The 23,918-nt window shown below is 33.1% G+C and overlaps 1 protein-coding gene across 1 annotated transcript; it reads left to right on the top strand.

Moving 5' to 3' along the window:
* Positions 1-8,477: 8,477 nt before the first annotated feature.
* LOC145166852 (uncharacterized) lies at positions 8,478-9,240 on the top strand. The gene has a single exon (XM_079085904.1). It carries the CDS (start codon positions 8,626-8,628, stop codon positions 9,055-9,057), a length of 432 nt encoding a protein of 143 aa, XP_078942030.1. The 5' UTR covers positions 8,478-8,625; the 3' UTR covers positions 9,058-9,240.
* The last annotated feature ends 14,678 nt before the right edge of the window (positions 9,241-23,918 follow it).

Raw genomic sequence — 23,918 nt, 5'->3', positions numbered from 1 at the left:
GCACATGTTACTCATTTTCCTTGTGTGTATAACCAAATGAGCTCAAATAGTTACTTTTACAAATGATCACGTAAAACAATATTTCATGCTGAGTTTTGAGTTTATTTTTCAACAAGAAATATAGACGATGTTTTTATGTGTCATCGATGAGAATCATATTAAGGACTTCGAATTAATTATTGATCGTTAAAAATTTTGAATCCCATTTGTCATCGTTAATTTTTGCCATTTAGACCCTCAATTTTCAGTTTTCCAAAATTTTGGCTTCTTACTTAGTTTGATAAATTATGTTTTAAGGACAATATTGTGTGATTTCTTTTTTTTGGAAACAACAAATATTTTAATATATCAAAAGCCCAAACCAAAAGCAATAAGCAATGGAGGGGAAGGGATAAAAGAAAAACACAGAAAAAACAAAGAAGCATAGTTACATGAAACTAAAGAGAGTTTTTTATTTTTATTTTTTTATTTTTTTTTATTTTTAGAATGGGAAGCAGCTCCATTCCACCCATCTACCCACCTAATTCCCCCTGTATTTGATCCATTCGTAAGTTTGAAGAATTATAGAATCCGCAATGATTGCAGGGGAAGCACCAATTTTCGTAAAAGTTTTTCCATTTCTTGCTATCCATATGTTCCAGAACGTGGCGTAAAAAATCATGTTGAGAATTTCTCTCTTCTTGGGACAATTTCCCCATGAGGCAGCAAAATCAATAAGACCACGTACTGAGTTGAATTGGTTATTGCTAATTTCGCACCATTTTAGAATCCAATACCAAAACACCTTGGAGAATCCACAATCAACTAAAAGATGATTCGAAGATTCGTTACTTACCCCACATAATTGGCAATTTGGATTTTAGACTAATATACCCCTGAGACTAAGTGACTGCGCAACAGGAATTCTATCCATTACAGCCCTCCACACAAAACATTTCACTTTTAAGGGGATTAATTTTGACCAGCATATTTTTTGTCCCACAACCTTATTAAGATTTGAATCTACCATTCTCCTTAGAATATTCACTAGGTATGTGCCATCTTTGTTAAAATTAAAACGAAAACCAATGTTAGAAGAAGGATGAAACGCCATAGATCCAAACATGGAGTAGAAATCATGTAGTTCAGCCTTCTCTACATCATTGAAATTGTTTGATCTCCATTTCCATAGGAAGCCTGTGCTGCATATACGCTCCATGAATTGACATTTCTTTACTGTTTCTAGCCGGTAGAGATGAGGAAATCTGTTTTGCAATATATCTCTCCCACACCATTTGTCTTTCCAGAAAAGGATTTTGGTTGAATGGTTTGGAACCAGGGAAAATAGCTCGTCCGAATCAATGTTGTGATTTTGTAGACTCTTGATTGCTTTTGAAATATTACTCCACACCCTACCTGCACTCTTACTGACCAAGTAAGTGGCTGGTTGATTCCTAAGGTTATGAATACTGGTAATTACTTTAGACCATAGGCTTTCATTTTCGTTTCTTAACTTCCACCACCATTTGGTAAGTAAGGCCACGTTTTGCGCGTTAAGAGTACCCACCCCTAAACCTCCATCCTTTTTATCTGCCACTACCTTTGTCCAATCAACCCAATGAATCTTTTTTTTAACATCGGTCCCTCCCCATAAGAATCTTGTCTTATTTTTTCTAATGAATCCAAAATTCCTTGTGGTGCTTTGAATAAAGATAAATAGTATGTGGGTAAGCTACCCAAAACTGATTTTATCAAGGTTAATCTCCCCCCAAATGATAAAGAGTTTGCTTTCCAATTTGATAACTTCGATTCAAGTTTTTCCACAATGGGTTTCCAATTTTTCTTTAGTAACATATTGACACCGACTGGAACCCCCAAATATGAGAAAGGAAATGAGCTTTTCGAACATCCAAGAATTTGGGCCATATCTTGAAGCTCCGAATCTGTGGTACATATGCCAAATAGACGGGATTTTTGATTTCCACTTTTCCATGATTGTTAAGGAGATTAATTACATACAATAATTGTCAATTTTAATTTTTTTGTTTGAAAATTAGCAATACCACCTAATCTAGTTCCACCATATATAAAGAGGGTATAATGGGTATTGGGAGTTTTATTAAGTTTTTTGGAATTTTATAACTCATATTATTATGCACATTCATAGAATATGATGATCCCCATCAATGGATCATAAATTTTTTCCTTGACTACTCAGTTCTCAACTCACCATCACTTTTTTTACATTTTCCACCCTCTACAAAGCCAAATCTTTTTCTCTACCCACAATTATATTTGTACATATTTCATCCTTGATCTTCTATTGAAAATTCGACCTTAATAGAAAGCCTAAAACTTTTGATTATACATTTTAAAGAATTTTTTATCAATCTTAAGTTTATGTTTTTACATGTCATTTTTATGAATAATTTTATTAAAATTTTATGTTTATACATCATAAACGTTTTAAGAATTTCATACAAGACTTTTTACAAACTCTATTTTATCATATATTTCTTTATTTAAATTTTTAACGCAACTTTTAATTTTTTACAAATTTGGTCCATATTTTTTTCTTATAAAGTTGTCCCAACTTTTATTTACAATTTTGTTTTTTATGGTTTTTAAAATTAGTTTATAACGAAGTTTTGTTTTACAACTTCTTTCTTTTTATGTCATATTTACAACTTTATTTTTGCTTACTTTTATTACGAAAAATTTCTTTTATCAAATTATTTTTCTATAACTTTTTATATCTTCATTTTTACGTTTTTTTTATAATTTGTTTTTTTTTATAGATTATTTCTTCTATAATTTTTTAAGAGTCCCCGTTGCAACACACAAGGTGCAAACTTTAGTTGATAAAAAAACTCAACGTTTGAGAATATTTTTGAATAGTTTGCGTCCGTACTTCCATTCTATTTATATCATTATATACATACATGACTTTAATGTATCATATTGGAAAACTGATATAACAGCGACACTACAAGTCATTGTGCGTTTTTTAACTGAAATTTATAAAACAACATGGATGATACAAATAGAAGTAAACAATTACAAAGTGATAGACATCTTATAGTTTTGTAACCACAAAACTTAATTGACTTTAAATGGTCGATGGTACTTGTTTGAGAAAAAAACTTTCATGTTATGATATCTCCGGATCACCAAAATAGTTGTCATGAAAATTGTATCCAAATTCGTACGTTTCATAGATGACAACATGATATAATGGCAACACTACAAGTCATTGTGTGTTTTTTAACTGAATTTTATAAACCAACATGGGTGGTACAAATAGAAGTAAACAATTACAAAGTGATAGACATCATACAGTTTTGTAACCACAAAACTCAATTGATTTTAAATGGTCGATGATACTTGTTTGAGCTAAAAAACTTTCGTATTATGATAGCTCCGAATCACCAAAATAGTTGTCATGAAAATTGTATCAAAATTTGTAGGTTTCATAGATGACAAAATCGAAGAATCAATCCATATGTAGATGTCTTTGACAATATCACATAAAAGAATGACCAAATTTAACTATCGTCGAATACGAGACCATGTTTGAGTTGTTGCCTCACAACTTAGAAATATATGAATGACATCTTCATCATGAGAACCTCGATAGTGACAAATAAGTGAATCCAAACCAATTCCCCTATTAACAAATTTAATCTAGGTAGGATCGATTTAGTAAAATACTCTAAACCAAAATATTAATCTTTATATTAACAAATCTTTTCCATTTGGAAAGTCGATGTCGTGTATTGGTATCACCCCATCAGTGTAGAAAGCCTAGTGGAACTTACACAAAACTTCGTGGATGATCAAGCTCACAAACTTATTTTTCCTCTTAAGAGGAAGGAACTAAGTACTAACGGGTCAACAAGTTGAACCACATTTGAGAACTTTGTACCATCACTTCCTCATGAATCTACACCAATTCCAATCCCAAACTTGATTAGACCATTGATCTCTAATGCAAAAAATTTATATCCTTTAAAGCAAGTACAATCTTAGAAATCCAACATCTTTCCAAAACATACACATTGACCAATCAACAACACACTTCTTAAGAAGCGAGTATAGAATAACACCTTTAGCATGAACTAATTAATATAACAAACTATCGTTTTACCAAACTCCAATCAATTTCAGTACCTCCCCATTCAAACTCATACCACACCACTACCATATATATAACTCTAATTCCAAATAGACCTAAAGTACTTAGCAAATTTTCATTGCCATTTTTAAAGCAACGCCCAATTTAATGTATAAATACTTTCAAAACTTAGACCACCTTTTCCCTAGCCACCAAAAATGACTTAATTAATTTTTCTTTTATGAGTTTATGTACCTTAAAAAATGAGAAATTTGTGTCTCTTCTCGGCCTAACGACTAAACTATTATTGCAAAACAACATTTGACTTGCATGTGTTAAGCATAGAGCTAGTGTTCCAATCAACCCAATAAAAGAAGCAACGAGTGCTATTGGAATCAAATCGACATCTAAATTCATTTCTTAGGTATGCTCTAATCAATTCCAATAACCAACACACAATTTTTGAGATTTTATAAATAGACATAAAGTATATGACTAGACTCCTAATAGTCATGTCGAAGTGAACTTCCATGTATTGGACAAGAGCACTCGCCAATGAATGTTGGCTTTTAGAGGGTTAATGACCTTATTAGTGAAACTGATGAAGTCAAATACCAAAATCGTATCACGAAGAGCCAAGTCACAAATAAAATCAAAATTCATATCACATATGTCGCTATCTTGTAAAATGTGGTCTTGTAACACTCAAGATTGAGCTCGTGATGCCACAAAAGCATAAGAGGAAGTCTTTATTGCTGAGTACAATCCCAAACCACCAAACCTAATCATACATACTTATAAAGCTAGCATTTTTTCTTGAATCTCATGCATTTGAAACCCCCTTTTTTAACTTCCTTTCACCACATTCATTTGAAACTCCCATGACTTTTCAATTTCTTTACAATAATATTATAAATAAGTTAAATAATGTTCTATAAACAAGAAATGGTGTTTTATTACAATGTCTTCATCCCACATCGATGGTGAGAGTAAACAAGAGAATGTTTCCTCTTCTATAAATAGGAAAGGTTGTGAAATGTTTCAAATGGACCAAACCATGAGAACTTCCTCATGCCTACCTTTATACGATTTTGAAGGTATTATTTGGTGAGATTGTCTATATTGGCAAGTGTCCAGTTAACTTTTAGAATTCCAAAAATGGTTTTGAATCGAATTTTTTCAGGTTTAAACTGTGTTTCAGTTAGAAAAAAAATTATGTAGTTGGGTATATTGAGTCGAACCGTAGCTGGATCAATTTGGACCGATAAAGAAAACATTTTCCTTTCACAACAAACATTTGAAACTCCCATGATTTTTCAAATTATTTCTAATAATATTATAAATAAGTTACATAATTTTATATAAATATAAAAAAGCATCTACCTAAACCTAAAACTATAACTGTTTGAAAAATCACTTTGATTCAAAAGCACGAAATATATACAAACCGGGTTTCACTAGAAAAAAAAATATGTAGTTTGGTATATTTAGTTGAATCGGTCCGAGTTTGATCTATTTGGACCATAAAAGAAACATTTTCCTTTCACTACATACATTTGAAACTCCCATAATTTTTCAAATTGTTTCCAATGATATTTTAAAAAAGTTACATAATGTTATATAAATATAAAAAAACATCTACCTAAACATAAAATTATAATTGTTTGAAAATTCGATTTGATCAAAAGCACGAAATATATACGCAGATTATATTTTATAAATGAATTATTTTTATAATGAACTTTTGAATCTTGAAAATACATATAAACAAAAAGTTATTCAATAAAAACTTACTTTTTTGGATAGCAACTTACGAGATTATAGAAAAATGGAACTATTGAACAATAAAGAAAGGGTAAACAAGAGAAAGGGTGTTTTACTAAATAAGTTGAATAATGTTTTATAAACAAGAAAGTGTGTTTTATTACAATGTCTTCATCCCACATCGATGGTGAGAGTAAACAAGAGAACGTTTGCTCTTCTATAAATAGGAAAGGTTGTGAAATGTTTCAAAGGGACCAAACCATGAGAACTTCCTTATGCCTACCTTTTTAGGATGTTGAGGGCATTCTTTGGTGAGATTGTCTTTATTGGCAACTGTCCATTTAAGTTTTAGAATCCCGAAAATGGTTTTGAACAAGATTTTTTTAGGTTCAAACAGAGTTTCAGTTGAAAAACCGTTATGTAGTTTGGTATATTGAGTTGAATCGGTCTGAGTTTGATCAATTTGGACCGATAAAGGAAGCATTTTCCTTTCAACACATACATTTGAAACTCCCATGATTTTTCAAATTGTTTATAATAATAGTATAAATAAGTTACCTAAACATAAAATTATAATTGTTTGAAAAATAAATTTGATTCAAAAACACAAAATATATACAAACCGGGTTTCAATAGAAAAAACGTTATGTAGTTTGGTATATTAAGCTGAATCGGTCCGCGTTTGATCAATTTGGACCGATAAATGAAACATTTTCCTTTCACCACATACATTTGAAACTCCCATGATTATTCAAATTGTTTATAATATTAATATTATAAGTTACATAATGTTATGTAAATATAAAAAAATCTACCTAAACATAAAATTATAATTGTTTGAAAAATCACTTTGATTCAAAAGCACGAAATATATAGTCGATTATATTTTATAAATGAATTCATTTTATAATGACATTTTGAATCAAGAAAATACATATAAACAAACTTTCTATATTAAGTACCTAACTGAATTTATGATTTTAGGATTTAACAAAAAGTTATTCAATAAAAACTTAATTTTTTATGGCAACTTACGAGATTACTGAAAAATGGAACTATTGAACAATAAATTTTCTGGATAACGTTTTATTTTTATTATTTAATATTTTATTTAACAAAATGAAATTATTGGCAAATAAAGAAATGAGTTTAATTAAAATGTCTTCATCCCACATTGATCGTGAGAGTAAACAAGAGAATGTATTCTCCTCTATAAATAGGAAAGGTTGTGAAATATTTCAAATGGACTAAGCCATGAGATCTTCCTTGCATCTAACTTTGTAGGACGTTGAGTGTATTCTTTGGTGAAATTGTCTTTGTCGACAAGTGACTAATTAAATTTCAGAATTTCAAAAATGATTTTGGACCGTATTTTTTAGATTGGGATCGAGTTTAATAAGAATCCGAGTGTCTTCTGGCTGAGTTAGGCAAAATCGCTTCCATTGGAGGCCGAGTTTAAGTAACATGACGAGTATTTGGTTGTGTTAGCGAAGTTTTACAACCCTGTATGTAATACAATTTAAAGTTTTAACCTTATAAAAGACGTCACTATTATCGTATGTTCTACATAATTATGGTAATATTTATGATACAAAACATTTTTTTTACTATTTAAGATAAAAAGTTGTCTCTATTATCATATGTTGTATAGAATGATAAAATTTAAGATAGATAAAAAGATGGCTCTATTATCGTATTTTCTACATAATGATAATATTTAATATAAACGTTTTAATTTAATATGAAATTATTATTTAATAGATAACAATAACGCTTTATTTATTTTTAAAAATTAATTTTTTTCTATTTTAATCATATAACTTTGTATATGCAAAACAACTTCAAGTTCCAACTTTATCTCTTATAATATAATTCAACATAATAACAATACTAAAATCATTTTTTATATTTTTTATGAAATTATTATTTAACTGTTAATAACAATGATTTAGTTATTTTTAATATAAAATATTTTTGTATATCCCACGCAACGCACGGGCATTCGCGTAGTTTGTAATGAAGCAAGTCGCCATTGAATGTCCCCAAATAAAGACCATCACAAACCACAATGTTTCTTAATCGACCCACGTGACTATTTATCAAAGAACAAAGCCGCATCCTCCATGTAAACAGGTTGGCATGTCTCATGCTAAAGAAAAATTTGGCAATGTCCATAATATTTGTCACTCTTGGGTCACGTAATTACTAGTTGTTTTAAATTATTTACTTTTTGAAAAAAAAAAAAAAATATCAACGTCTCCTGACCTAAGATATTGATATTACATTACTTGATTAAATATTCGAATAATGGAACAAAAATATTATTTCATTATTTCAAAAAAGACAAGTACAATATGACACACTTCATACTTTACAGAACATAAAAACAAGGTTACAAACAAAACTGCACGACGTACAAGCTGCAACATTCCATTTTCTTTCGAGTTAGACTGCACGAGTTAGACTGTGGGACCCATGAGAGACCCGTTCAAACTCCTTATTCACTGCCACGTGTCATAATATTCCCATTCTCCCGCTGTTAACCCCCCGTTAACTTTAACGTCGCCGTCCGTTACCTCACCTCTCCCATCCCTTCAATTATTTAACCCCTCTTCTTCTTTCCCTTTCATCTCCCTCTGTATTTACTGATCCAATGGAAGAACAAGAACCTCGACGCTAAATTTGTCTTTGAATTTATCGTTTGATGGAGTTTTGAAACGAATTGGAGCATTTGTATTGAGAAATTTGAGTTAATTTGATCGGAATTAATGGCGACACTTCAAAAGTTTAAGCTGCTAGCGACACAATGTGCCTTAGCCGGAAGTCCTTCTCGGAGTCCAGCTACAAGCCCGGTGATTCACCTCAGACGACGGAAGACGTTACGGATGTTGCTGAGTCGGCGGTTGCCGCGTCGCGAAGAGTTTCTAGATCGGAGAGGTAATAATGATGTTGATTCGTCGGACAATAGGAAGGATGTCGGTGGCGTGAGGCAGAAGCTGAAGGATTTGCTTGTGTCGTCGCCTCCGTCGCCTCGGTTGCTTGAACAGAACAGAACAGACGGTGGAGAAGAAACGAAGCGGTGGAGTGGTGGTGGTGTTCGGCGCGGTGGTTCGAGAGGGCTGAGGCCGTTGTCGGGGACATTACGGCAACGGTTACTCCGACGAGCATGGAGGCCGGTACTTGGTACGATTCCCGAGTAAATCATTATCTTATTCTTGGAAACTGTAGAGAAATTTTCCAGAAATCACAATGATATGTTCAAATTTTCAATCTCTGATTGTCAGTAACAGATTCTGGTAAACATTCCCCTAATCCCATCTAGGGTTTGATCTTAAATTTTGTTTCCTATTCTTCGAATCAAAATCCCAATTGATATTTGAAAACCTTGTTTTTCGAATTTGATCATGATTGATTATGCAAAATAATACGTTTGATCTACATTGCCAATTGTACGTGAAAGCTGAAATCATCGATGAGCTTCTCTTGATTTAAGTTTTAAAAAATCAATCGTAAAATCGTTTTATTGTAAAGTGAATTGGTCTTGTATACATAAAGTTTTGTAGGAGTTGCTTTAAAGCTTTAATCTTGTGATTCATTTGAATTGAATAAAAGAATGTAAGAATGTTATGTACTTTTTTTCAAACGTTTAGCTTCGTAAAATGGATCGATGTGACTTGAATTCGTTTGCTTGATTCAAGAATCAAGATAAAAGCAAGTATGAAAAGTATATGATCATTGCCATTCAATCTTGAAATCATAAAAATACCAAAAGAACTTAAAAGTGATTTTTTTTAAATAAAAAAATCATACATAATTCCCTTTATCAAACCAATTATAAAATTGATAATCATTTTGTGTAAATAATAATAAAAAATGTCATTTTGTTAAATTTACCATATTTATGATTTTATCTTTCTTTATCAAACCAAACTTTAATTTATTTGTTTGACTTGTTACATTAAATGTTTGGAATTTGATTACGAACGTTCATAGTCATGAAGCGAACAAATCAACGATCATTGTGGAAAGACAAATTTGATCCAAAAAAACACAACACAAATGATCAATCAATATCAATATAAAGTTCACCCACAAAACACAACACGACATTTAACGTAGTTTCACGATTGTATGTCCATAAGAAGTTGATAAATATCATTAACTAAGAAGCAAAGTGAAGATTACAACATGCTATCGATATCCAAAAGATTTGAACAAAAGTTTAATTTTGTTTTCAATAAAATCGACAAAGTGGATGCAAAATACCAAAGACGAGGGCGACAATATATAGGATACATTACATGTTTATGTATAATGTATGCATAATTGCATATAGATACCAAACCAAAGTTTCCATACAAAACATTATGGTGGGCGAACCCATGAAAATCATGGGGTGTACTCGTCCTTGTAGCTTAAGACAAAGATAATGTCGAGTAAAGACAAAGGTGAGGTTGGAATTGGAAATTTGCATGCTTCCAATAGAGCTCTCCTTTTTAAGTGGAAATGTCGTTTCTTGGTGAACTTAAAACTCGTATGGGTTCGAGAGTGACAAAAGAAGTTTATGGAACATAAGGCAACTTTGAATCTCATTTTTTCCATGGCATTACTAGAGGACTAGAGGACTACGGAGTAATATCATTCATTCTCCGGTTCAATTTGTATCTAGAGGGTTGGATTTGTGATCGTTATGCTAAAAAAGGGGTTGGTTATGGTCAATTCGCTAGGTTTTGAGAGAATACTTGATGTTTGTTGTTGGTTGTCTTTTAATATTTGATTCCTAAGGATTAAAAGTATTTTAAAAAATAGGAAAAAGATGCGGCAAGATGGTCTTGTGTGGGGTAGACACCAAACTGCACACTTGGTCGGTATGGTGTTCACTGCAGTATCGCACTGCCATCTCACCATACTGCAGTATCGGTAGTGCCACACTGATCAGTCTTAGTGGTTTTGGCTAGATCAAATATCGATAATGGTACTACATTGGTAGGTGCTAAGGGTGCAACCGTGCAAACGAGCTGAGCCGAGCCCGAACCTGAAATTGGCTCAAGCTCGTAAAGAATTACACAAGTTCGGCTCGGACTCGAGCTCGGTTCGTTTTTTGTCTAATGTGCATAAATAAGTTTAAGCTCGGTTCGAACTCGTTAGGAAGCTCGTTTACTGACACCCCAAATCCCTAATTCCATAACTATGTTTTTATTTTAATATATAAAAATAATAATAAATTATATTATATATAGGCTCGTTTAGGCTCGCGAGCCTAATCGAGCTTAGTGACATAGGCTCGAGCTCGAGCTCGTTTAATAAACGAGCTTAATATTAAGCTCGAGCTCGACTTGGACTCGTTTAAAATCGATTTCAAGTCGAGCTTTGCGAACTATCCCGAGTAGTTCACGAGCAGCTTGGCTCGTCTGCACCAGGTGCTAGTCCTACTATATGAAATAATATTCTTCATATCAAGATTAATGTTTTTATTTGGAGAGTTCAATGGACCTAGATGTCTATTAGAGTCGATCTTGAGAAAACATGGATGTATATTGAATCACTTTTAACCACTCGTGAGTCACATATCGAGACTATTGATCATATCCTTATCGTGTGTGCCATTGCATAAATGATTTGTCATTTTGTCACTTAATGCTCGATTATGGGATGTATATATTTTGTCTCCTTATACAGTTTCAATAGACTTTCTTGCCACTGTACCTTACACATGAACATGACTCACAAGAAATCCTTTAAACCAATGGCTTTCAGTACACCTTGGATGGTTTGGAACTTTCGAAACAACCTTATTTGGAGTGTCCAAAACTAAGAAAACGATCATTTTCGATTCGATTGTTTCCTCCTCGTTTTGGATTTGCTAATAGAAGCACAAAGTTTAAAGTTTATTAGGTTCATTAGTTACAAAACCCAACCATTGCTATATCTATCTTGTGATGTGTTTCGATTTTATACTAACATCTTACTAATTTAATTAAAATTCTGCCGTTAAAAAATGTGATCATAACTTTTTCTAAACTTAATTTAATAAACTCGACAGTTTTATCCGTTTACATTTAAAGTGTTTGTTTGAATTGCGAAGCTACGAAATTTAAATTTAAATTTGGATTCAAGTGCCAATTATTCAAAAAGAAAACATTTTTAGAGAAAATAAGCATGCAAGAATGGGGACCCGAGTGTGCTTCCTTTTGCATTGAAAAGTTTCATAATTTAGTTCATCAATGATCTTCTGAATACGCCTGTTTTTATTTCAATTTTTCAAATATTATATTATATACAAATATATCAACCAAGTAACCACTAAAGGTTTATTCGTCACATGTGAGTCATGTGACCTGTTGTATTTTTTTCTAAAAAATAATGTTAAATCTTATTTGATGTACTCATTACTAATGTATATTTTTGGTTCATGTAAGTTATAAAATATATTTTGTTGAAATATAATATAATAATTGCACAATTTAATTTTACAAAATTATAAGATAAAATTAATATTTTTCTCTGTTATCATTGTTTTTGAATATATTTTTTTTTAAACACGAGAAAAAACTTATTATCTACCCGTTAATGTATTTTGATAAGTGACTCAATAATATATATAGTTAAAATATTCAAATTCAAGCATACAATCCTTTAAAATAAATTTCAAACATGGGGCAATTTGAAAATCAAGATTGGGGAAAACATTTTTGTATCATTGATGTAATGATATTATAAACGTTACGAATGTAACTTTTTGTCACCATACGCCCATACATCTCAATGGATAGCGTGTATAACAATTTTACAAAGAAACATGATTAAGAATCAAGTATGCATGATATATATATATATATATATATATATATATATATATATATATATATATATATATATATATATATATATATATATATATATATATATATATATATATATATATATGGGAAATCTTCAAAAAAGTCCCAAACTTTTGGGAAAAGTTACACTTTTGTCCCAACATTTTTTTTGAACAAAAAAACCCAGGAAACCGGGTAAATCGAACATTTTGGCCCTATTTTACCGGCAACCCTCATTTAGCCGGTTAAATTGGCTTATGTGGCAAGGACTTGCTGAGGTAGGTTTAATCGATCTCATTTACACACATACATACACAATACAACTTACCTCTCTCATTTCACTTTCTCACCTCCCCCTCAGTAAACTAGGGTTTTTTACCCCCGTGCAGTTGAAATCATGTATGATATCCATGATTTTGATATAATAGATGTGGAGTTGGATGCGTACTTCAAAAAGAAACAAGCTTCCAGATGCAAAGACGAATTTCTCAATATTCTATGTGAAGAAGACGATTACGAGGCAGTAGATGATGCTCAAACTGAAAATGATGCTCAAACTGGAAACGATGCTCAAACTGGAATCACTAAAGAAGAATCAGATGAAGATTATCTGGAAGGTAGTAACGAGGAAGGTAGTGATGAGGAATTTGAGTATTCCACCCACAATCCAAAGGTGAAATGGAACAAAATGAGACCAATGCTTGGTGAAAGGTATGAATCCCCACATGAACTGAAATTGTGTTTGACCAACTATGCTGTTAGTAAGGGTTTTCAAATCCGTTTCAAAAAATGTGATAGTGTTAGACTAGTGGCAATATGTGGAAGTGATCCAGAGAAGTGTCCATTTGTACTTAGGGTTTCTTGGATGAGTACTGAAAGGTCTTTCCAAGTCAAAAAGATGATAGACATTCATAAATGTGTTAGGAATTTTAACAATTCAAGGCTTATGGATCCTACCTGGTTAGCTAGGAAATTTATGAAGGAGTTGATTAGGAAACCTAATTTAAAATGCAAAGAGATGCAGGTAATTATACAAAGTAAATTTCATTGCAAAATTTCATGGTCAAAGTGTTATAGATCAAGGATGAGGGCACTGTCATTAATTCATGGGAATTTGAGTGACCACTATGCAAGAGTTTGGGATTATGGGCATGAGCTACTGAGATCCAATCCAGACAGCACAGTTAGGATTACAGTTACTGTAAACCCTGATAATACCACAACATTTCATAGATTCTACATTTGCTTTAAAGCAATAAGAGAGGGGTGGAAAAGGGCATGTCGTAGGGTAATAGGATTGGATGGTTCTTTTTTGAAGGGACAGTGTAAGAGTGAGTTGTTAAATGCAATAGGTAGGGATGCCAATAATCAGGTGTATCCTATAGCTTGGGCAGTTGTTGATGTAGAGAACAAGAACAACTGGAAATGGTTCCTGGATTTTGTTAATGATGATCTTGGATTGCAGGGTGGAAAGGGTGTGTGTGTGTAATCAGTGACCAACACAAGGTAAAGTAACTATCTCTTTATTTTTCATTATTTACAATAGTGTATGGTGTTGCTAATTAACTTTTTTTTTCATGTTATAGGGTCTTGTTTAAGCTAGTAAGGATATTCTACCATATGTTGAGCACAGGCAATGTGCAAGGCATATCTATGCCAATTTCAGAAAAGTTTATAGTGGAGTGCAGTTCAGAAACATGTTTTGGGCAGCTGCAAAATCTACCACAGAAGGAGATTTCAAGTTTAATATGGAAAGGATTAGGGCAATAAGTTCTGCTGCTTATGATCATCTCATGGCAAGGGAACCAACTTCATGGTGCAGGGCTTATTTCTCTACTGGCTTGGCTTGTGAGGTTGTAGAGAATGGGATTGCTGAGTGTTTCAATGCAATCATTATAGACGCAAGAAAGAAACCTTTGCTGACTATGCTTGAAGAGATTAGGCTTTACATGATGGAAAGGGCTTTCAATCTGAAACAAGAGGCTGAAAATTGGGTTGGTGAAGTTTGTCCTTCCGCGATAACAAAGATGGAAGAATTTGGAGAAGACATTAAGTAAGTATTCTCAATTGTTTTGTTTTTACATGTTCTATCTTATGCGTTTGCATCTTATGTTCTATCTTATATGTTTGCAGAAGTTGGCATGCAGTTCCAAGTGGAGTGAATGAATATGAAGTAAGGAATGGGTTTCAGAATTATGGAGTTAACTTGAAGGAAAAAACATGTGCTTGTAGATTATGGGAACTTTTAGGAATACCTTGTGTGCATGCACAAGTGGCAATATTGTACACCAATCAAGATCCAGTTAACTTTATAAGTAGTTGGTTCAGCAAGAATAATTACAAGGCAACTTATGATCAGAATATACACCCAGTTAATGGAAGTATCTTATGGGAAGAAACAAGCTACACTAAGCCCCTTCCACCTATTGAAAGGAGGATGCCAGGAAGGCCTAGTGTTAAAAGAAGAAGACATGTTTCAGAAAATCAAGACAAGTACTCTCAAGTGTCAAGCAAGGGTAGAACTGTCCAGTGTAAAAATTTTCTACAAAGGGGACACAATAAAACATCATGCAAGAATCCTACAGTGGTTCCAGAACCTCAACCAAAGAAAAAAAATGGGAAGGCCTAGGTTGGAACCCGATTTGATTAATTGGTCAGGAACTAAAACAGGATCTAGAGGTGGTGGAAGGGCTGGTGGAAGGGTTGGTGGAAGGGTTGGTGGAAGGGTTGGTGGAGGAAGGAGTAGAGGTGGTGGTAGGGGATCTAGTGGAAGAGGCAATAGAGGTGGTGGTAGGGGATCTAGTGAAGGAGTCCAAACAGAATATGGGGAGGGTACTTCTGAGTTTCCTAAATGTGAGCCTGAACTTGTTGCCATTCCAACTGTTGAGAGTGAAAATGATGCAAGTCCAGATTTTCACAATCATATAAGCTTAACAATTGACAACCTAAGGAAATCTTTATACACTACAGAAGAGATCATGGACTGTCTTGGACTCAGTGAAGCAGAATTACAACAAATTGAAGGTCTTGGATTGAGTGAAGCAGAAGTACAACAAATTGAAGATGTGGATGTTGCTATGTCACAAGTATGCTTTCTTTCTCATTATTCATTTTGTGATGTTAAATCTTGCTAACTGGCCTTTTTGTTATGCTTGTTACAGGATGTTGGAATTGCTAGCCAAATAACAGTTGAAGAACTCCCTACAAATCAAGTACTTGGAGATGAGGAAAGGATGAATGAGGAGGATGGCATAGATGAGCCAGGGATGGGTGAGGTAATGATGAATGAGGAAAGGATGGATGGTGAGAGAGAAATACCTATCACACAACAATTGAATCAAGTCAGAAGGAGGACTACAAAGAGGAGCAAAGTGAATCAAGTCAGGAGGAGGAAGCCTTCGGAAAGGATAACAGAGATCAAGTTGCAAAAGGTGGTAACTGTCAAGAATGGAAAGGGGATGAGTTCATCCAACCCCCTTAGTCTAGATTAGGGTGTTTCTAATCCCTACTTTTGTTAAGAACATGTATAAAACTTTTGGGTTTGGGCAAATGTTGATAGCCCTTTTTGTTGATAAGCCTCTACTGATGATAGCCTCTTTTGTTGATAGCCCCTTTTGTTTACATCCATATAAACTATAGGCTTTGGGCCCCTTGATCATGTTTTTAGGCATTTACACAACTTGCCATAAAACTTGTTTGGCTTTGGTTAATATTACTACATGTTCTATGATTAACAATGTTTATGTTCCCTTTGGTTATATTGATTCCTTGTTTTATAGATTCCAGTCATGCATATATTACTTGTGCATATAATGTTTGCTTATATGGATTCCGGTCATGCATGATTCCGGTCATGCATGATTCCGGTCATGCATGATTCCAGTCCTCTTATGTTAAACTTGTTTGGCTTTGGTTAATATTACTACATGTTCTATTTTATTTTCCCTTTTCTTTTAATTGCCTCCATAATCCTCTTATGTTAAAATTGATGTACATTGAGTAAATTGTTTATTGGAATGTAAGGGTAAAATGGTCATTTCAGACACTAAACCTTCAAAATCTTCCCATGAATGTGGCCATCCATTCTTGAAAGCCATACCTGTCAACATTTAAAGCCATATCTAGTTATGCATGATTCCGGTCATGCATGATTCCAGTCATGCATGATTCCGGTCATGCATGATTGACTCCATTATGTATTGATCCGTTTGTGTATTAAGTCCATTATTAACTTATTACAGTCATACTTTGATTCCATTCATTGATTACAATCAACACATTTAAAGTTCATACATAAACTAGATACTTCATTCATAATCATATGAGTAACAAGATACTACATTCATAGTAAACTAACAACCCTTAGTCATAACCAAAAGAAACACAACCAAAATACATTAAAACAACTTTCTATCCTACCAATCCATCAACATAACCAACAAAAACACAAAAGAAACCACAGAGACATAAAGCAATGATTTCCATCTTCCTCCTTCCACTGCTTGTTGTGCAATTGGTTGTTGAGCCATTGGTTGTTCCACAACGTCTCCAAAAAAGTTCCCAGCTGGTTGTTCTTGCCCAAACTCCCCAAATATTCGATGGTTCTCCAAATTGACATTGTTGTGTAATACTAATAACAGATCTGCATACCACTGGCTTGGTAGAGGAGGATCCACCCAACGAAAGTACTTGCAATCTTTGAGTCCATTCTGGTAATTTGGGAATCCTATAAACCTTCTTCCTGGGTTTAATGGAGTCCATGAAGTCCATCTTCCTACAGGATCACCACAGTAGCACCTCTTTCTGAGACGATTCATTGAAGATGAAGAAGACATTTGTCTTGGTCCTCCACTGCTCCTGCTTCAATCGTTGTCTGCTAGGGCACGAATGAAGTTTTCCACTATATTTAGAGTTTAATACAAGGCCATTAAATGACTCACCAACCACCTCAGCAAGTCCTTGCCACATAAGCCAATTTAACCGGCTAAATGAAGGTCACCGGTAAAATAGGGCCGAAATGTTCGATTTACCCAGTTTCCTGGGTTTTTTTGTTCAAAAAAAAATGTTGGGACAAAAGTGTAACTTTTCCCAAAAGTTTGGGACTTTTTTGAAGATTTCCCTATATATATATATATATATATATATATATATATATATATATATATATACTAGGTTATAACCCGTGATAACCACAGATATAAAATTAATTAAACTTTCATATTTAAAAATCAAAAATCAAAATTATTAATCAATTATTTTAAATAAATTATTACTTAAGAGATATTTTTTTAGTTATATAAAATTATAATCGTTGATTTAAATAAATACATGAAGTTATATAATCTTATAATCTGTATTAATTTTATTTTATTTTTGAATCTAATTTTCTTAATTTAATATAATTAAAGAGAGAAAATTTAAAATGAAGAATCAATTATTTATTTAATGTAATTAGAATGACAAATTTAAAAAATAAAATTTGAAATGGATAATCAATTATGAATTTAATGTAATTAAAGTGGAAATTTAAAATTTGAAATTTGAAATGGATGGTTGACAAGTGGCATGATAGATGATATATAACATTAATGAGGAGTTCTAATTGTATGTCACTTGTCAATAGGATATTAAACATATTCTTTTATTAGGATAGGGATATATATATATATATATATATATATATATATATATATATATATATATATATATATATATATATATATATATATATATATATTTGTGGAAGCCATTGTGTTAGTAATATTGTTATTAAAAGAACATAAGCTAAACCGGGTTAATGGTCATTAAGATTATTTTCATGAGTTATTCAATGAATTTTTTTGGGGCGAAAAATATACGGATACGATTATTTTTGTATTATTATTTTATATCACAAAATAACCATATAAACCATGGTTGTCAAAATCGCGATCCTAATCGTACGATCCTAGGTATGAAAAAAGATCCGGATCGTAAACGGATCGTATTTGGGGTAGAATCGCAGGTAGGATCGTAAGATCGTAGAATTGAGATCCGATCCGATCCTACCTTCCCTTGACTTTTTTTTTTTTTTTTGAAAATGATTTTTATTTTACCACTTTATGGCTTTTACTCTTTACCAATTTACCATTTATCATTTTGTGTTGTGACTTATGACTAATATTTTGAAGTTTTTATAACTTTTGAACAAAAAATTGAATGTTTGAAATATTTTTCATGATTAAAAATTATAAATTATAATTATAATTTATTTTGTGGGATCTTAGGATCCCGATCTCGATCTTGCAAACAAAAAAACGATCATACGTAAGATCCTGATCTTGACAACCTTGATATAAACCATGGAAAAAAATAAAAGAATTTGTGTGGTTCCTTTTTAACAAAAAAAAGGCGCTATTTTTAGCTATGAATTCGCGACACCTTTTTTTCCAACAAAAAACTCGTAGATTTTTGTCAAGATAACTGTTTTTTATTGTAGATTTATTTTTCTAACAAAAAAAAAACTTGTTGTCACCGTTTATCTTCTTCAACATGTTTAGTATTTTAACATGACATGAAACAAAATTACAAAATCTAAACCCTAAACCCACTAACTACACATAAACTCAACATGAAAGTAAATTGATTGACATGACATGACACAGTTATTAAACGGGTCGGGCTTGGATGAATCTTTTTCAACCCGTTTAAGTTTCAACCTAACACGAACCCGACATTACACGATACGTTTTACATACACACACACACACATATATATATATATATATATATATATATATATATATATATATATATATATATATATATATAATATTTCATGATTTAGAACCATATTCCTTAGATGAAAAGGTCTACTTACCACAACCATTGCTTCTATACAAAAGTTGCATAAAAATTGTAATCAAAGCCCTACCTCTTGCTTCACGAATTAGTTGGAGGTGTTGATGTTCTAGATTAATATAGTTGAAGAACATATGGGGGGTTTTGATGTTATTAATAGATTTGTTTGCAAGCACATGTACGGAAAATGATTCTACTTTATGTTTTTAGGGAGTCGTTGAAGGGGAAAAGCGCAGTCGAATGTTGGCGGTGGAAGAGGTACATGTTGGAGGTGGAAGAGGAGTCTACAAGATGGAATACTTTTGTGCTTATAAAGGTAAATATTTGGGATTTGAGAAATTATTTGGACACATTGTTAACGAGAGTAAATCTAGATAATAAATGCATTATTCTCGAGGTCATTCTTTTCCATGTTGGTGATTTACAATGTGACATCCCATAAATTTGGCCATTTTTAAAACAGATTATGCCTAATTTTTTAAAGTAAATTCTTTATTTAATAACATAAATTCCCAATTTACTAAAATATTTTTTTCAAAACATTTGTTATTTCCAAAACTTATGACATGTCAGCTCGTATATCAAAACATAAGTAAAACATAAACAAAAATAGCAAAAAAAATTACATTGACTATGGGTTTAAGTCGTAAAATCTCCAAATCTCTCAAAGTCTTTAAAGCATCATTACTAATTGTCATATGATACATACGTTCAAAGTTAGACATCTAAGTCGTCGTATTAAAACAATAAATGAGATTAATTGTAATCCATATCTCATATTCAATATCATGTTTGTAATAAAAGGATAACTGATAACTTACCTTTTACATCAATTGAAGCTTTGAGCTTTTGTGTAATTAGATGTTGTTGAATGACACTTCGTCATGTGCTATTAGGGGCAGTGAAATTTTGCTAGACGTTCACCACTGTCTATATCAATTTATGATGAGTTTTGTGCAAGTGAGATATTGAAAGACATATATGCTCATGATTATTTGAGAATGATATTACTAATAACATATGATCCTAAAGGGTCACACCAATAACAAGTTGATCAAATTAGATTATTTATAAGAATCTGATTCTTGATAAATATTTATAACTCTTATAAATAATTAGAAATTATTTATTCTATGAAAATATTAATTTTAAATGTCAAGTATCATAAAATCCCATAAGTTATGATATATGAAGTCATGTACATCTTTTTTGACTAGAAAGACTTTTGTCTTTTAGCTAAAAAGGTTAAATGTTTATATCTTATAAATACTTGAAATATTTTTTATAAAAATCTTTGTGTTTTTCTCCTTGATGTCGTGGATTAAGAGAGACGAGATAAGGTATGACCTCTTGAGTATTATATTATGAAAGATGTGCTTTAGAAACATGTATTGACATAATTATTAAGCATATGTACTAAAGGTATGAAAGTTGTTAAAGTGTTAAGGCCTAACGGGTAAAGAAATAATATTAAAGGCTTTCATCTTGGCTTTCTTTCTCTCATTCCAAACCATCAACCTTGACATTCCCTCTTAAAGGGTTAAGAAGAAAAGAAAGAAGAAAGATACTTGCATACTCTCTTTCAAGACAAAGTCATTATTTTTCATAAAAGCTTAAGAGTTTGGGAGTAGCATCCACACCAATTTGTTTATTATTAATGAATACCACTAGGGGAGTTCTTCTTGCAATCTTTCCTTCTTCATCAACGATTAAACCTCACAAGAGGAATCAAGGGCTTCAAAGGTTGTTACTCTTTTCTTCTTATGGTTGTGTTAATCTTTTCATTTTCATGCAAAATGATCCTTTGGTGGGTATAAACTTGTTTTATGTTCATATAAATGCTTCCGTTGCCATCTTTGTGTTTTTCGAAACCAAATCTTTGAATAAATCCCAACAATATCTTTTTAAGAAAATAGAGTAGCATATAATAATGGGGTACTATCTTACTGATGAGATATATCCAAACTTATATGTCTTTGTGTAAGCGTCCACATGTATAGAAGAACGACGAAAAAAATAATAAAGTTTAAGACGGAACAAGAATCAGCTAAGAAGAACATGGAATGAACATTTGGTGTACTTAAGAGCCGTTGGAAAATAATGTAAGTCCCGACACGATCATATAAGAATGCAAGGTTGCAAAACATAATGTATGCGTGCATCATATTACATAATATGATTTTAGAATATTGTGACACTTGTTTTTCTGGATGTGTTTAATTGGTAATTCGAAGGAAAATGAGTAAGAGGATTTTTATGAAAACCTTAGTTCTCGACGCATTTACTGGAAGAACGGGGCGTGTGCCACATCATTAGTCATGACACCGTGTCGTTACTTCAGATGTCTAGCACTCCATCCTGGAGGTACTCACCTCCTCCATTGCCCACGAAGGCCTAATAAATGTCCTTCACAACACCAACAAGTGTCACAGTGCTGAAACCTCACCCTACACTATCCACTTGCAGAACAAGTTGCTACCCCATAACACATATATACTCAAAACCTGATCATATAATTAACAAAACCCATACAAAGTCTTCAACATACTCCATCAGCATGTTCAACACTTGGGGACATACCTACCGATTGCTATAACATAGCAGCATACTTAATACCCGCACATAGATCCACAAGCACATACAGAGTCTTCAGCATGATTGGACCGCCTCACCAGGCCTTCAGTATATCTGGACCACTCTCAGAACCTTCAGCATGTCTGGACCGCCTCTCTGGGCCTTCAGCCTGTCTGGACCGTTCTCCGAACCTTCAGCATGTCTGGACCGCCTCTCTGGGCCTTCAGCCTGTCTGGACCGTTCTCTGAACCTTCAGCATGTCTGGACCACCTCTCTGGGCCTTCAGCCTGTCTGGACCGTTCTCCGAGCCTTCGGCCTGACTGGTACGCCCCACCGGCCTTCAGTCTATCTGGACCGCTCTAAACTGTTAAGCACCTCCCTGGACCACCCCTCCTAGTGATCTTTCCCATGCAGACTGTTCTCACCCACTTGGGGTTCCGAACTCCTGATCCATTCTGTGGACTCTAGCCCCGGCCTAACCCTAGGCCTCATGTCGATCGTCCACCCTCTCGGAAATCTATGGTCTGCACCCTGACCCGCGTGTCAACCACATATGCAAAAAAAATTCGTACACCCGTGCTGAATGCACTGTCGAGCTCTAACAGCTAACAAAACCCTCCATCTATCAATCCAAAAACCCTCAGAATCGAGCACACCCTCGACCAAAATCTCGAACTAAACTCAATACATGACTAGAACTCCAACCTGGTTCCCCAACTTCTGCTATCAAGCACCAAGAAGACGTGTTTCTTATGCTGGGGAGTTTTACCGAACCCCCAACCAACACAACCCTCAAACCGAGTGAAAGAACCTCTTTCTAAACTTTTGTATTTCTGAAAGACCCAAACTTTCATACTTCACAATATTGTTACTCCAAAACATGCTACATGCATATTTATAAATAATATTTTACATTGATAGTGTGATTACAAAATACTGGATACAAACCTACTAAGTTTTAGTTTATTACATAACTACCCAGGATATTTAAGCTTTTATACAAACGTAAACCCAAGTACAAAAATAATAGTATAAACTATTTTAAATCTTCCAACAGTATATGATTATACTGGATTCTCATTACCTGCAATTGTTAAACACTGAGAGGGGTAAGCGGTGACGCTTAGTGAGTTCAATAATAGATACGATATAACGTTATGCCATATATATACTTTAATATGGCAGAAGCAAAGGGGTACAAGGAACAACAAAGGCATATGTGAAATGCGACAAGCTTTCCATATCAATCAATGATTTGATTCAGTGATATACAATCAATGAGACATAACAATTTCAATACTTGATATACATCAATAAGACTTCAGCCCAAGTGGCGCAGAAAATATAATTTCAGAAAACATACGATTTCTGATTAAACATTTTAGTAGATTTCAGGCTTTTACCCCTATCTAACCTTCTGCCAATGTCATAGAATAGAGGTCATTCTCTTACGAGACATGCTCTACATGGTCAGAGGCTACATACCAGTACCACCGTGAATCTAAGTCCTTTCACTGATCACATGGTCAAAGGTACAACTTTGCTACCATAATAACGGAAATAATAACACGAGATGATAACACGGAAAAGCACTGTCACACCCCGATCCTTGTCGGAATCGATCGAGGCGTGATATATTGTTCAAAGTCTCATGACAACTATGTTATAATATGATTAGATTCAATTAAGTACTAAGTATGCAAACAAGATCCACAACATACAAATACAAATCCAAATATGAACAACATTTATTACATCAAATTTAAATAGTCTTGTGGATTTCTAAGGCACAACCTATTTTTCATCAACTTCATTCTTCAAATCTG

Source organism: Lactuca virosa, chromosome 3, assembly GCF_052849685.1.
Source record: "Lactuca virosa cultivar CGN04683 chromosome 3, Lactuca_virosa_CGN04683_v6, whole genome shotgun sequence".
Lineage (NCBI taxonomy): Eukaryota > Viridiplantae > Streptophyta > Magnoliopsida > Asterales > Asteraceae > Lactuca > Lactuca virosa.
This window is presented reverse-complemented; position numbering and strand designations above follow the sequence as displayed.

Bases quoted from the DNA above. Each gene is read 5' to 3' on its own strand.
- LOC145166852 (XM_079085904.1), top strand. From the start codon at position 8,626: ATGGCGACACTTCAAAAGTTTAAGCTGCTAGCGACACAATGTGCCTTA.